This window comes from Bubalus kerabau, chromosome 2 (assembly GCF_029407905.1).
Source record: "Bubalus kerabau isolate K-KA32 ecotype Philippines breed swamp buffalo chromosome 2, PCC_UOA_SB_1v2, whole genome shotgun sequence".
In the NCBI taxonomy this organism is placed as follows: Eukaryota; Metazoa; Chordata; class Mammalia; order Artiodactyla; family Bovidae; genus Bubalus; species Bubalus kerabau.
The window spans coordinates 55,748,701-55,765,430 of record NC_073625.1 but is presented as its reverse complement, the minus strand read 5'-3'; the positions used below and the strand labels follow the sequence as shown (position 1 = coordinate 55,765,430).

Here is a 16,730-nt window from a genome sequence, read left to right as displayed (position 1 = left end):
TAAATCTTTGAGATATTAGGCCATCTTTTCAACTAACAAAGAACATTTATTTTGTGTTAAGGGAGATTTTAAAGCAAGCTAGGTAGGTATTGTTTTCAGGAACAAGAAATTTAAATAGTCGAAAGTAGCTAAAACATTATCAATTCACTATTAACATAGCAAAAATGAGTTTGTGAACATTTTGGCTATAAGACAACAAAAGGCTATATAGTAGAATTTCCTTTTGTCTGAAAAGAACTGAATTTACTAATTGTCTTGTAATTATGTAGCCAAAGCTCAAGATGGCAAATTCACTAAGAAATTACAAAAATATCAAGCTATAACTGCTGTGGAACTAGGGAAAAACAGTTACCCCAGATTCTCTTTATCCAGCTTTGAACCATATCCTGAGATAAATTTGTGAACAATTATCATGATCAAGAATTTCTGTCACATTTACTTCAACCATCAGTTTTAGAAAGAAATAAATTTTAAGAGGAAAGAAAAAGGAATGGGAATGTGTCCATTCAGGTGGCACAGAGGGTAAAGAATCTGCCTGCAACTCAGGAGATGCAGGAGAGGTGGGTTCAGTCCCTGGGTTGTGAAGATCCCCTGGAGAAGGAAATAGCAACCTACTCCAATATTCTTGCCTGGAGAATCCCATGGACAGAGAACCCTGGTGGGTTATAATCCAAACGGTCACAAAAAAGTCCATAGTGTCTGAGAGTAGGAACGGACTGAAGTGACTGAGCATGCACACATGTAATGTAAGAAACTTGAACTCTGTGGTCTCTGAAAATCTCTTCCAAATTTATCTCATCTATTTGCCTGTGTTTCCAGTATTTTAAAGTAACAGGGATGCTAGGAAATTAGCAATAGCTTGTTTCAAAGATTACTTCAGGGTCAGAATTTATTATTTCTAAAAACTGTGACTTCCTTGGTATTTTGATATAATTTACAGCACTAATCCTAGATTTAATAGACCTTAATAAAGTATGCTGTGCTCTCGAACTCGATTTAGAGGATAAAGCCAAAGATTTTCTTTTGAAGTTCTTAAACTGTTTTCTCATGGTTCAGATTGATTTTCTATTTCTGTTTCTGCAGCTTTTACCCCACTTTCATGAAAACGGGCTGCCAGGGTGAAGCCAAGCCTTGTAGTGAATGTAGATCTATAGAGCTTCCTTTCTTGGTTTTATGCTGCCATAAAGAGAATCTGACAGAATTGTCACTTATATTCTAACCATATCTTTATAATAAGCGTGTAACAAATAATTCTGAGAGTCCTATTAATAACAGGGAAATGAGATATATGCCAACATTCTCACAGGAGGCTGGTGTGGTGAAAGAGGGAATAAAAGCCAGGCTTTCAGGGCACTAGCGAGGCCTTCTGTGTGGTCTCCCACACTGCTTCTCTTTGAACTTGGCAATTCAAAAGCAAAAAATACCATAGCTATAATGCCACCAAGGATGTTGGCATTCCATACCAGTAGACAGACCCCCTTGTTCCTTTTTCTGACACTGTCTCAGCAACCATTGTCTTAGAGGGCAAGGTGCATACCAGGAGGATACAATGAAGTGTTGTTTCTGAGCCTGTGGAACTGTACCTACCGTGGCCATCATCCAGAAATTCTGTGATGGTGGCTGAGGTGCATTTGGACCAGGGTTTGGATGCGTCAATGCTGGTTAGGATGGAAGACATTAAGCGCTTATCTTCCGTGGAGCCGAAATTTTCTTCACAGAACTTGGAATCGTCATGGGAGAGGCCAAGCAGATGTCCTGAAAGACAGGATAGATGAAGTGCAAATAATGAGCGATTTTTGCACATCTACTTTTCTGTGGCAATTAAACTAGCACTTGACTCTTCTCTTCCCAGTTGTACATGAGTTCATTTTAACTGCTTTTTCACACAGAGACTGGACTCCCCCTAGGGAAATTAAAGCTGGATGTCATCAGAGAGGTCACTTTTGGTGAACATTCTGGGGAAAACTGAAAAATTACACGAGACGAGATGTTCCCATAATCCATCTGGATCACACATGCTCAAGAATATGCAGAAACAGACCTTATTTAGAATCTAGAATTTGCAAGGCAACTGTGGGATTATGTCATAGTCCTCACAACATATTATTTTGAATGCTTGTTAATTTTCCATCTTCTGTGCTCAACTATAAGCCCCATGAGATCAGAGAGCATTCCCCACCCCCCGACTCCCCACCAGCCACTGCAGGAAAATCTATATTTAACTCTATGTTCTGCAAGTTACAAACACTTAATACATGGTATTTGAAGGTCAGGGACTTCCATTTTATTGGCCACATAAATAGGTAGCCATATAAGAGATGACTAGAAGAGAAAAGAAAGAAGTGAACTTAGCAACTTCCTGGTTTCATGCAAATGTTAGCTTGCTTCACTCTTTCATTTCTTTCAGTTATTCAGTGAGTTGTGAATGTTCACTAGTTCCGCAAGTAAATGGTATATATTGAGGATATACCCATTTGCATTTAAGAAATACCTAAAGCACCAATATGACTCTCACCAAGTGTTAGCCGTTGGAGAGAAAACAAATACTAAGAAGGGAAGTGATTGTCCAAAACCACTCAGGTGGTGTTTGTGCTTAAGTCTACCAAACATACTCTCTGTGACCCCACACTGGTGCTCCCGTTCTACTGTGCTAGGTATTATTCTAGAGTACATAAGCCCATTTTTACAATCTGATTAAAATTTTTTTATTACATAGGATTAATTTTTCACATAGTCTAAAGGTATAATACATTCTACAATACATTTAAAATACTGTTTTTTGTGTGTTTTTTTTTTAGTTTTTAGTTTTTTAATTGGGGGAAAATTGCTTTACAATGATCTGTCGGTTTCCGCCATACAGCAATGTGAATCAGCTATAAGTACACATATATCCACTCCCTCTTGAGCCTCCCTCCCACCCTCCTATCTCACTCCTCTAGGTCATCACAGAGCACCAGCCTGAGCTCCCTGTAGTTATACAACAACTTCCCACTAGCTATCTAGTTTACACATGGTGGTGCATGTACTTCAGTGGTAAAATTCAGATTGGAGAGATTCTAAACAGTAAACAAGACATCCTAGTAGTGTAGTGTTTTTTGCAAAGCTTTTAAAACCCTACACAAACCACCAAAAAAAAAAAAAAAAGAAAAGAAAAAAAGTGGAAAATACCATAGAAAAGCGATTACTGCATTCTCTTTGGGTTCCTGAATACCAAAGGCAGGAACTTTGACCATTCTGCCAAGAAAAAGTCCAGTGTGCAGCAGTAAAACCCAACAGAGATGAAATTTTTCACGCCAAATTCCAACTACTTGGGGCCAACTTGTTAAATCACTAACACCTCATAACAAAATTGTCCACTGAGCAGCTGGTTGCTGTTGTGGTTGAAATTAAGTGGCCAGGGCTCAGTGACCTTCTAAGCTTCGCATTTTGATGCTATTTATACAGTTATTTACTTCAATAGCATTTACTCAGCTAGTCAGTTCTCTGTGGGAAACCCTCTTACCACCACTCACGTTCTATTTGGTCAGCAGCATAAACTCACAGTGTAGTTCATAAAATACCTTCCAAATAATATGCAAAAGAAGATTGGCAGGAGCTCGTCCAAGTTTTGGGTGGTATGTCGAGTTTCACCGCACCCACAGAAAAATAGTACCTTTCATTCACATCCTATTCAAAACTGCTAAAAGTTACTTAGTACATCAAATACTTGTTAAGAATGTAGAAAGTTTATCAGTGAACACTGTGGGATTAGTGTGGAGGTTTCACACTTGAGTTTTTCCCCCCCGGCATAGTAGAGAAAGTGGCCCAAAGGAACCTCTGTATTATGAATCTAGGTTTTATACTTCAAAAAATGTGATTTTTGCACTCTATTTCCTAAGACATTTATATTTATTTAATGGAGAAATGGTGGCTTAGACAGTAAAGAATTTACCTGCAGTGCAGGAGACCCGGATTGGATCCCTGGGTTGGGAGGATCCCCTGGAGAAGGGAATGGCTACCCACTCCTGTATTTTTGCCTGGAAGTTCCATGAGCAGATGAGCCTGGTGGGCTCCAGTCCATTAGGTCACAAAGAGTCAGACACGACTAAGTGACTAGCACTTTCAATAGAATAATAGTCTTTTCCTCCAAATGTATCTAGATAAAAGCATTCATATGCATGTGTATTATTGCCTCAAGAGATACTCACTTCATCTGGATGCTAAATTTTAGATATTTCATTTAAATACAAGCCACATGGTAAACACCACATTCACTTTGAGGGGTCAAGAAAACTACTTCTATTTTTTTCTTTTATACATAATGGTGATGCCTATGTGCTAAATATCAATTATGAAAGCAAAGCAATTTATTTTAAGATGCTCTGGTCTTTTTAAATGAATCTTTTGGCAGACTCTTTGGCCTCTGAATTGCTAATTTATCCATGTGATAACTTGTTGCTGAAGATACAGGTATATGATTATTAGAAAAGACAGCCACTCTGGGCATGAATAAATTGGAGGTCCACTTTGGCAAGAGCTGAAAAGAGAAATGAATTTTATAAGAGCTCCCAGAGTCAGTCAGAAAGGGACTGCTTGCGGGTCAACTGAGAGAGACAGACTCCTTGGAGTGAGGATGAATGCTCTGTCCTCCATGAAGAAAGCCTGTCAGCTGGCTGGGAGAGGAATGCTCTCCCCAGGACAAGGAGAATCACGGGCAATGTGAAGACCGTTTCGGCACCAGAGAAACAGGCAGCCAGTGCCACAGGAGCTGGATCCAGGGCACAGTGAGAGAGACCCATGTGACTTCCCTTCAGAAGCTGGAGAGGGATTGAAATGGAAGAACAATGCGCGGGATGTCTGGATACTCTTCAGGAGAGACGTGACAGGCATACTAAAGGCTGCGGACAGCCAAAGAAACGGCATTCTCAAATGTGATTCCCCTCATCATTAAGCTAGGACACCTTACGTCAGCCTGAAATCATCCTGTATCTTTGAGCCCTAGAATGGCAAGATATAGATAAAAGCATAAGTTTTTTTCAAGGGACACTCACATTAGAGACCACATGCTTATTAACAGAGAAAAGCCTGGAACCTAGGAAATTTCGAATGTTCTGTAGCAACTGACAACAACACATTTTAAGTGGATGTTGTGAAGGGCTTGACCAGAATTTATCATGATGTCACTGATGGCCTTTTCCAGTGAGAATCTGTCCCTAAATCATCCAGTGAGATGTGCAAAATGACAGGCATGGATTAGAGATTAATCACTTCTCCCACAAGCAGCCTTGAACAGTATTAGTGAAGCTGAGATTTAAACACATGTGCTCCAGAGGATAAAACAGTGTCAGAGAAAATGTTGACATCTCCTAAAATAATGTACTGTTTTCATCAAAAGGCTTTTTTATGATGAGTTTTTTGAGCAATGCAAACCAGAGTTAGTTGAAGGGTGGGCTTCCCAGGTGGTGCTGGTGGTAAAGAACCTGCCTGCCAATGCAGGAGATGGAAGAGACACACGTTCAATGCCTGCATCAGGAAGATCCCCTGGAATAGGAAATGGCAACCCACTCCAGTAATCTGGCTTGGGAAAATCCATGGATGGAGGAGCCTGGCAGGCTACAGTCCATAGAGTCTCACAGAGTTGGCCCGACTGAAGTGACTTAGCGCAAGATGGAGGAAGAGTCAGGGAGATAAGATCCAGAAAGTCATAGAGAAAGGCAATTCTTTCCCTTGGAAAGACAGAGACATTTCTTTCTCTAGGCCAAGTATGGGAAAAAAGTGAATTTAAGATTCAAGGCAGTTTTGAAAGGTAAGGGAAGAAATTTGAGGAAGTTCTACCAAGCTCCCTTACTAAAACAGGATGTGAAAAATCCTAGTGAGGGGGCAAGGCTGATATGGATTAAGGACCACAATTCAAGATCTGGGTTTAAAGGAGAGGTTCCAAAGTCTTGCTTCAAGGAAGCATTAGCAGTTGTATATGGAACCATTTGTAATCAGTAGACGTGCAAAAGATTGAAGAGCGGTTTGTTTGCCTTAACTAAGTTAGGTAACCTTATTTACAATGCTGTCTTTCTTGGTGAACCTTTAATTCTTGAGTGATGTAATTGGGAGCCACTTCTCATGTAAAATCCCAACACAGTTACAGACCAAACACTGTTAGGCAGTGGGTGAGTTTGTTAACAGCATTCATACACTAAATTTCTTAAAAAAGTATTACAGAAGTCAGAGTGAAATTTACAGTGATGTGGGGGTCCAATTCATTATTTCCCAAGTGATGCAGCCCTTACAACTGTATCTTGATGTTTGAAATCATTAGTAAAAATCCAGGTGTAGATTATAAGGGCTTCTGTAGAAAATACCCATCTATTCTTAATAGATATTAAACCATGTCATAAACATGACAGTCCTGCTAATGAGTGCCCATCACACAAAGTAACCTCAGGAAAGAGTTTATTTGAATTATGTGGAGGAAATGAGTTTCGGGTAAATTATGTCAAAGCAAAGTCTGTAGGGTAAGAGTCTAAGTGTTAGTTCAGAAACAGCAAACTATTAGTCACCTGGTAATTTTTTTGGACAAGAATCATTTTTTAAAATTGGTAAATAGGCAGAATTTCATTAAATCAATTTCATCTTGGATATTCACAATGTAGATTTTAAAAAGCATCTTGCCTCCTTAAATTCACACATGAATTTGGTGTCAGAAAATCTGAACTAATGGACACCCTGGTGAAGACACATTACAGGAAAATGTTGGTTTAGCTTCTTATTCAACTCAGGTATTACTGTACAACTAGGGCTGACTTATAATATTAACCTCAGGAAGGAAATTGGGTTGTTTTTCTAAACTTTGGTCTGTAAATTAAACAGAACTTCAAGCTCTTGTGTCCTGACCCCAAACTGGCCACTAGGCAAGGGGCCACAGCATCACATCCTAAAAAAATGTCACAAAAAGCTCTGTCATGTGTTTACTTAAGAAAGCCCTGCTCATGAAGCATCTGTTTCTTAATGAGGTCATGTTTTTATTTTTACCTAATTTTCCAGCTGGGATTATTAAGGTTCAGGAAGGTCTTGCCAGGGGTTGAAAAGGGAGTCAAAAACGCACAGGGGATCAGGACTAGAATCCTTGGTGAAGGAAACCAGTCCCCAATAATTGGATCCTACATATCTATTCAAATGCAAATCCTTAAGCGAAGTGATACAACTCTTAAACTTCCATTTACAAACATTTGTGTTAGTTACCCAGTCCTGTCTGACTCTTTGTGACCCCATGGATTGTAGCCTGCCAAGGTCCTCTGTCCATGGAATTCTCCAGGCAAGAATACTGGAGTGGATACCCATTCCCTTCTCCAGGGGGTCTTCCTGACCCAGGGATTGAACCTGGGTCTCCTGCATTGGCAGGCAGATTCTTTACCATCTAAGCCACTAGGGGAGCCCTAAACACAAATGCTAAATGTTATATCAGTGATGTAATTTAGAAGGAAGAAAATACATTTTTTTCACCTTATAAATAGCTGTGTCAATATCCTTTTGATTCAAATTCAAGACTATCTTTCAAAAGGGACCCTAACAAGCCATTCTAGCATAGTGTCCAAATTTTGGGCTCTGGAGCCAGATAAATTGGATTTAACTTTTCCCCAAGCAATATACCTAGTTGTTGACCTTAGATCAGTTTAGAGACTTCTGTGTGTGTCAGCATCCTCCTTTCTTGGGTGACTCATTAATAGTACTCACTTCATGGGATTTGGTGAGGCTTAAAGGATATAAAAGTTGCAAAGTGCTTGGAAAATGTGCCTGAGAAATATAAAGGCCTGGTGATTGTTACTGAACTTTATTGTTCTCACTGATATAGTGGGTTTGTTAAAATTTTAATTTACGAGTAGTTTAATTTTACATAGTTTTTGATAAATTCCGATTACCAGATGCTAGATTACTAGTGTCTGATTAGTAGACACTTGATTACTAGTGTCTGATAATCAGACACTCAATTTGGGAGACAAGGGGAAATTTTCTAATCCTAAGAAGGAAAAAAAATTACATGTTGTGTGTGATATATTTATTTTCTGTCACCTTCAACTTGTTGGCTTTCCATACCCATGGCAGACAACCCATAGGCTTTCCCTAGAGAAATACGAATTGGGATTTGATTTAAAAACAAACCAACTGATACTAAAACTACATCTTTCAATGCTGCCTCTGGACATGGAGCAAAGACCTATTCCCACCTTTCATCTGGGGGCCAAGAAAGACACTGTATGGCACTGCTCCAAACCGGACAGAAAAAAAAAAAAGCTCAGTTCATGTTGATTAAAGCTATGGGTTTTGAGGGTAAATACCAAATTTAATCCTGGCTTCCTTTCACCTCACATCTCACAGCCAGTCCTGACATCTGATTCTGTGTACTTGGCTTTGGTCTATGGTGTTTCCAGGGCCTCTGCAGCCTTTCAAAACATGGCCTCGTTTAATCTAATCGATGGCGAGGGCAGAGTCCCACGCAGATCAGCAGAACCAGAGCACTCCCTCCAACCGCAGCAAAACACAGGCAGCCATACTGTTGTGTCTCCACCACTTCCTAAGTTTCCAGCTGACTATCTGGCCCTGACTCTTTGAGTGGCCTGATTTTAGCTTAGGAAGCATTTTTGGAGTCTTTCATGATGGAGAGATTCACTTAGCACATTTTATAATTAACCACTCTAAGGCAGAGCTTCAGCCTGTTTGCAAACTATGGATATCATGAGTCTAAATAAAATTAGATGGCTCCCCTAGCACATTAGAGGCTGGCCCAACATCAATAAAATTATTATGTTGGAGAACCATGTGTGCAGCAGGTGAAATCATTATTACAAGCCCATAATAAAAGTTTGACAAGTTAAAAACATAAACTCTAAATGTAAACTTACATTCACTTGAAACTTGCTACAGCTCACATTTGGATTGTAAAACAGCTATAGTCACATTCTTACCTCCACCCATAGTCCAGGGATAGGAACCACGCTCTTGATAGTTTAAAAAACTTTCTCAAAGATCCTAACACTTTACCCGATGTTGGCCTGTCCATAAGATAGCAAGAAGGCAGGCGGTAAGGCAATTCTTTACTGCCTAGGCAGTGTCTAGACGCATCAAAATCTATTTTCCAGAAAGCTGTATTGACACCAGTGGACTGCGTCTCCAAAATCTAGCTTTCTGTTAAGAAGGAACAGGAAAGCAGGAAAAGAGAAGTATTCCCATTCACATGTGGCACATGAAGCAAAGGTACAAGATAAAGACTTAAGGCTTGCCTCTGTCTTACATGATAATTCTCAATGTAGGGATGTTTCAATGGATTGAGTGAAAGAGCAAGTAAAAGTGAGTAAAAGAACAAAAAAAAACTTTGGGGGACTTTCCTGATGACCCAGTGGTTAAAGAATCCACCTTACAATGCAAGGGATGCAGGTTGGATTCCTGGTCTGGGAACTATGATCCCACATGTCTGTAGAGCTACTGAGCCTGCACACTTCACAGCCTGTGGACCCTGATGAAAGATCCTGCACAAATAAACCAAGACCCAAGTAGATAAATTATTAAAAAAGAACAAAAGATTTTATATTCAACTCTCAAGACTGTGTGTTTTAAATGCTTATTGTATAGAAAGAGGAAGTAGTGACTAGAACATGCCATGAGAAGCTAAACCAGTTAATAAAAGTGAACCTACATGCAGAGTACATCATGCGAAATGCCAGGCTGGATGAAGCACAAGCTGGAATCCAGATTGCTGGGAGAAACATCAATAACCTCAGATATGCAGATGACACCACCCTTATGTCAGAAAGTAAAGAGGAACTAAAAAACCTCTTGATGAAAGTGAAAGAGGAGAGTGAAAAAGCTGGCTTAAAGCTCAACATTCAGAAAACGAAGATAATGGCATCCGGTCCCATCACTTCATGGCAAACAGATGGGCAAACAGTGGAAACTGTGTCAGACTTTATTTTCTTGGGCTCCAAAATCACTGAAGATGATGACTGAAGTCATGAAATTAAATGACACTTGCTCCTTGGAAGAAAAACTATGACCAACCTAGAGAGCATATTAAAAAGCAGAGACATTACTTTGCCAACAAAGGTCCGTCTAGTCAAAGCTATGGTTTTTCCAGTGGTCATGTATGGATGTAAGAGTTGGACCATAAAGAAAGCTGAGTGCCGATGAATTTATGCTTTTAAACTTTGGTGCTGGAGAAGATTCTTGAGAGTCCCTTGGACTGCAAGGAGATCAAGCCAGTCAATTCTAAAGGAAATCGGTCCTGATTATTCACTGGAAGGACTGATTCTGAGGCTAAAGCTGCAATACTTTGGCCACCTGATGTGAAGAACTAACTGATTCATTGGAAGAGACCCTGATGCTGGGCAAGATTGAAAGCAGGAGGAGAAAGGGATGACAGAAGATGAGATGGTTGGATGGCATCACCGACTTGATGGACATTCATTTGAGCAAGCTCCGGGAGTTGATGATGGACAGGGAGGCCTGGCGTGCTGCAGTCTATGGGGTCACAAAGAGTTGGACACGACTGAGCAACTGAACTGAACTGAGCGACTGAACTGAACAGATTCTTAATTATACCTTTCATTGCTGATAGATGAAATAAAGTAGAAAAATCATGGGAACATCCTGGAAATTTTCTCCACATCTTATATTTTGAGCACAGAAACATATTTACCATACACATGAAGCAAATTGCTCATTTTGGAATAGACTCAAGTGAATTCAAAACACTCTGGCAAAACTGAGGTTTCACAGCGGCACTTTATCACCATATAACCTGTCACCATATCACCATATAGCCTGGATATAACTTCCAGATCTGGAAAGTTGTAAATGTCTAATAAAAAGGGAGGAAATTACATAGAAGAACAGAGTAGAATTAGAATCCAGAGCATAATAAACTCAGGCTGATGGCTACAAGCAACAATCTAAAAATAAAGCGCTGGAAACAGAACAGGGAACTCCATGACCCAAGAGCACACTGGCTGCAGAGGCAAAGCTCTGTAATCATATACAGATGATTAGGAAATATTTTGTAAGGTTATCTTTGCTACAATTTTTAAGGCTCATACTTTATAACACATGTTTGCAATATTTAGGTGAAAAGTGAAATTAAAGAATAATAAAGCAATTAGAAAACAAAATGAATGAAATCCAGATTCCTTTATGAAAGGAAAATTAAACCCATATTCCCCTATCCCCAGAACTTACATTTCTCAGATTAGGCCATAGGTGACACATAAAGAGAAATGAAATAGGCACTGTTTTATTGGAGAACAAATTACACAGAATTCTAAAGTACATAGAAATGATCCAATCAAGAAATTAAAAGGAACATGGAGTGTAGTTAGACAGCAAAGATTTAGGTTTGATTTTTTTGCAGAGAAACCCACATTTCTCCCACATTATTCTCTTGTAGAACCATGTCTACTTAAGAAAAGAAAACTTCTCATTGTACATAAATAGTTTTAATAAAACACCTGTTCTCATTAGCATCTGGCTTCCTACCTCTCTGCTGTATCTGCCTGTGTAATCCCTTGTAATTCCCTAGGAATTCAGGAGGGCTGAGAAAGGTGGTGCTAGAAGGTTCTTCATTCCAATTCAGTTGCTTTGAGGGTCCATGAAACCTCAAAGAAGCTGCATTTCCTGCCACTGTGGTTCCCTTACAAAGAAACCTCCCAGATGCTGTCAGTGTGTGAAAATAGATAACTAGTTGGACCACAAAGAAGGCTGAGCGCCAAAGAATTGATGCTTTCGAACTGTGGTGTTGGAGAAGACTCTTGAGAGGCCCTAGGACAGCAAGGAGATCTAACCAGTCAATCTGAAAGGAAATCTACCCTGAATATTCATTGGAAGGACTGATGCTGAAGCTCCAATACTTGGCCACCTGATGCAAAGAGCTGACTCACTGGAAAAGATCCCGATGCTGGGAAAGATTGAAGGCAAGAGGAGAAGGGGGCAACAGAGGATGAGATGGCTGGATGGCAACTCTGACTCAATGGCCATGAGTTTGTGCAAACTCTGGGAGATACTGAAGGACAGGGAAGCCTGGCGTGCTGCAGTTCATGGGGTCCAAAGAGTTGGACACAACTTAGCAACTGAACAACAACAACAAGAGGATTGAAGGAAGAAAGCCTGTCCTTCATGGAATCTGGACTCTCTTTTTTAGAAGGTCAATATTAGGGCTCATGAGCTTATGGTGGTTGATGCCACAATTCCACTTTGTTGCTTATCCTTCATCATTCCTTAACCAGCCTCTGCCTACCAGGGCTTAGAACTTTCCTTATGGAACTTCTCCCATTCTGAATAATGGTGATTAAATACTGGTGTACTTTGAAAATCATCTCTGGGTAGTTACAATGCCTTTGAGTATTTGAATTTATTCTTCTTAGCTTTGCTGAAAAATCAGAATATTGCCTTGCGTGGCTCTTGTGTTTCTCCCACTTACTCACTTGTGCACATATAGATATATGTAACTAATATTGATGAAAGACCAGTGCTAGGCTGTATTTTTATTAATCAGTTTAATAGGCAAGAGTAAGAGATAGGTGAAGGCATAATCCCAGCCCTGAAGTTCAAATGGCAGCTGTGTTTTAAAAATATTTGCAGCCATATGAGGTCTTCTAGTACAGTCACCAGAGGGCCGTCTCATTCATTATTGGTTTACCTTCTAGGGAAAAAACGGGGACTCGTCTGAATCTCTTGCCTGAGATAAAACAGAGAACATGGAGACGGAGCTGGGAGTCCATCTCGAAGCTAAAGAGGCTCAATTAACAAAGTGTTAAATTGGATTGTGATCAGTGGTGCTCTTGGACAGTTATTTACATTAAGATGCTATGTTTGTGCCTTTTTTTTTTTTTTTTGCTTAGGTGGTAAGAAGAGTGTCAGTTAAGAAAATTAAGATCATGATTAATACATATTAATTGGAATTTAACTACTGATTTCTATTTTACTGTTCTAATATACAGACTTATGCAATTGCACTTTTGATGTGAAGTTAAGTCCCCAAAGAAAATATAGCGGCCAAAAATCAACACATTGTGAAATGTTCTTTGCCTACTAACGTGGAAGAAAAGTTTTAATTTCTATTTTAAAATTACTGTGTTAGCTTAAGAAAACTATATCTGTTTAATAAAATACAGCAAAAGGCGCAATAATTTGCACCATACTTTGCCCCCAAAAAGATAATGCTAAAAGGTGATACATTTAATAAGTAAATTAATTAGTTAATTAAAAAGCAAAACAGAAGTGATATGAATATAAATAACAGCTGGTATCTATAATTTACCCAACTTGGCCCCTGAAATAATTCAATGAAGTAGGCGCTATTATTTCTATATTTCAGATATGAAAACTGAAGCTCAGAGAGTTTAAATCATCAGACCAACCGGACACAAGCAGAAAGTACTCTAGCAAGAACTGAGTCCAGATGTACCTAATTCTAAAACCTAATCCTAAATAGTAAATTAACTTCTCATATGTCTAGTAGCCTCGGTCACTGAATACAAAACACATATTCCTAATTGCTGGGATATTTGTCATATTTAGTCTAAAATTTCCAGTTTCAGGGTTGAAATGAGTTTCTTAATGTCACCAGGTAAGGAACACTTTACAATCAACCCTGGTGACAGATTTTGTTTCATTTGCTTCGCTTCTTAAAAACAAGACTGGAATGGTGACCTTAAGCTATTGATTACCTTTGCCAGGAGTCGATGTATCACTGACAGTGGAATAAAACCTGATGAATTTCTGTGTAAATTGATTTGCCCTGGATGAGTCCACAGAGTGATTTCTAAGACAAACATCTCTGCATTCCATTGTCAACTGTGACAGATTTTATCTCATCAGGTCCTGGGTGGACACTTGACAAGACAGTGGCAGTAGAAACTTTCTCTGAAACTTTTAAATGGTACCAACAGAAAGGAAGTCTCTACCACGTGTGCCTAACTTTGGTTTCCATCCCTCTTAGGAGTTAACCCTAAAAGTGCAAATATAAACAAATATAATCCCCAAGGGTTATCTGAACCAGGAGAAATCTGGAATTAATTGACAAGTATGCCGGTTCCTGTTGCAGCTGTTACAAGGGTTTGATTTGGCCAGGAAAGAGAAAAGACGCGGCATACCAATTTCGTGAGCCACGGTGAAGGCTGCATGGAGGCCATCGTCTTCTATCACCGCACAGCTGCGCTCAGGAGAGCATATGGTCCCAACGTCTGCCATTCCCAGGGTGTCGCAGGAATGATGCCCACATAAATCCTGCCCAGGAGAAAGAAAGAAATCATTAGAGTCAATTTACATCCAGAAGGAGCCACCTTGTAGAACCACTTGCTCACTCCAAATGTCAACACTGGGATTTGTTTATGGTATCACCTGCTCAGCTCTGGAAACGGTCCAAAGACAGACTAACGGCATTATCTCTGCTGAGCTTCTCCAGGCCCCAGAGACACAGAAGGATGATGGGACTCAATTACATTTTAAAAGATGTCCAGGATTGTGGCTTGTCCCGTACAAAAGTAGCCACAGTCTTAACAAAGCTGTATCATGTAAATGTAGGCACATATCTCATTTTCACATAGGGTCATGCTTAAGAAAGTCTTAATATTCTGACCTAAATTCATGTTAAATGTATCAGAAGTCAAATGTAATTTGTTTTCCATCACAGGGGCAAAACTGCAATTCTGCTACCTATTTATGGCAGAATATATAAACTTTTCAGTCATTTGGATAGGAAACTAAGTTTTAATGTATGAGGGTAATTCCTCAAAAGATCATCTCAATTTCCAAATCCAGTGGTAATTTCATAGATTGTTTCTTCAGAAATGTATACAATCTTTCCCATAGTGTTTAATGTAGTGTTTCTCAATTTGGTCAATCCTCAGAAAATATAGGTAACATATTGTGGGTGCTCAGTCACTCAGTCATGCCTGACTCTTTGTGGCCCCATGGACTGTAGCTCACCAGGCTCCTCTGTCCATGGAATTTTCCAGACAAGACACTGGAGTGGGTTACCATTTCCTCCTCCAGGGGATCTTCCTAACCCAGGAAATGAACCCAAGTCTTTTGAGTCTCCTGAATTGGCAGGCAGAATTTTACCACTAGTGCCACCTGGGAAGCCCCTGTAATATACTGTATTTATATAAATGAGTGTATGCATTTGTCTGGTGAGAAGAGAACACGATCACACCTCACTAATGGTTGTGAAAGTGGCTCAGTCATGTCTGACTCCATGCGACCCCATGAACTGTCTCCAGGCAGAATACTGGAGTGGGTAGCCCTTCCCTTCTCCACAGGGTCTTTCCAACCCAGGTCTCCCACGTTGCAGGATTCTTTACCAGCTGAGCCAAAAGGGAAGCTTGTTACTCATGGTTGAGATGATCAAATTAGATGAAAGAGATATCAACAAGACAATTTTAAATTATGAAGCATAAAGAGAAAATAGAAGCCAAAATTTATGATATAGATTTGTAATGATAAACTTTCCACTAAATGTTATTTGAATATTAATGCACATTAGCTTTTCTTGTATTTGACTCCTGTTTTCAATGAAAATGAATTGAGAGTGTGTATATTTCTATCAAAGAAACTGTAAGTGAATAACAGCAGAAGAGTTTTATAAAATATTGATTACTATTAAAGATGACTGTTTACTAATTGAAATTGTTCTTTCTATTGCAGTTATTATCTTTGTGTCTCCAACTACCACAATGTCTGACTTTCAACAGAACTCAACAAACATTTGCTTAATTGAAGGTGAGTTCTCAGATGCAATGTAGACCTCACAGGCCTTTATTTTTTGTTCATTTATATTTTGATGACATAAGCTAATATTTTTATCCTACCAGGACGAAGAGAAAAGATGTTTATCTTATGTGGACTTTTGCCTTACTGAACATTGTCACACAGGTTTAATATGCTGTATGCTAACAAGACTGCAATAGACTCCAGGAAGCCAACACGAGATGTTACTGCTATATAACCAATGCTGCCTAGTCAATGTCTACATACTCTTCTAACCCTTCTCTATTTTGCTGCATGGAAGTCCAGCCAAGGTGAATAATATTTAAAAGATGTACACTACAATCTCCCTACTTTTTCAGATCCTTACTGTGTTCCATATGAGATCCCAGCTGTGATGAACGGTACTGTGGCCACCATGTCATTACAACTTCAGACAGTGGAAATCTCAGCCAAGTACCTTTGGTGAATCGAGTCACCAAACCAACAATAGCCTCCCAAAGTCTCCTGGGTATCCTCATATGCCATCCTGTGGGATGTCAAATTACTACTGTTGAGAACAAATTAGTAGTTTTTAAAATTGAAATTAGAACACACGTTTGCATAACAATCGGTCTTTGAGATAATTGTATAGTTGAATGCATGTTTTAATCCATTTTTTTCCTCCAGTCATTTTAGTAGCTTTAAGACCAAAGACCGGGGTCATGGTTTAAGTGAATTGCTGGACACTGTAGGTTATTTCTGCACATGCAAAATTTTTTTTTAAACCAGGATTTATGTTTACCTTCACAGTTTGGGGTTATTATCTTCAAATGACAAAATCTAAGAAATGTTTCCCCTTCTTACGCTTTACTTCATTAATAAGCTTGGATGAAGAGTCACAACTAATGGAAATGACCTCTTGTTCTACACAGAGTTTAATGTGGATTCTTCATCTATCTCTGTTTACTGATAATCAATTGCTCATTAGAGCCCATCAACTCTCCTTGTCATCCTTGAATTGCAGT

At 39.3% G+C, this 16,730-nt stretch overlaps 1 protein-coding gene across 1 annotated transcript in view; it reads right to left on the bottom strand.

The window, feature by feature from the left end:
* The window catches only part of ADAMTS5 (ADAM metallopeptidase with thrombospondin type 1 motif 5), a 55,307-nt gene that overhangs the window by 26,430 nt on the left and 12,147 nt on the right, over positions 1-16,730 (bottom strand). The window contains exons 2-3 of the mRNA XM_055567749.1: positions 14,112-14,244; positions 1,588-1,755 (exon numbers count right to left, since the gene is read on the bottom strand). Of these exons, the coding sequence (XP_055423724.1) occupies positions 1,588-1,755; positions 14,112-14,244 (301 nt within the window). The remainder of the gene's footprint in view (positions 1-1,587; positions 1,756-14,111; positions 14,245-16,730) is intronic.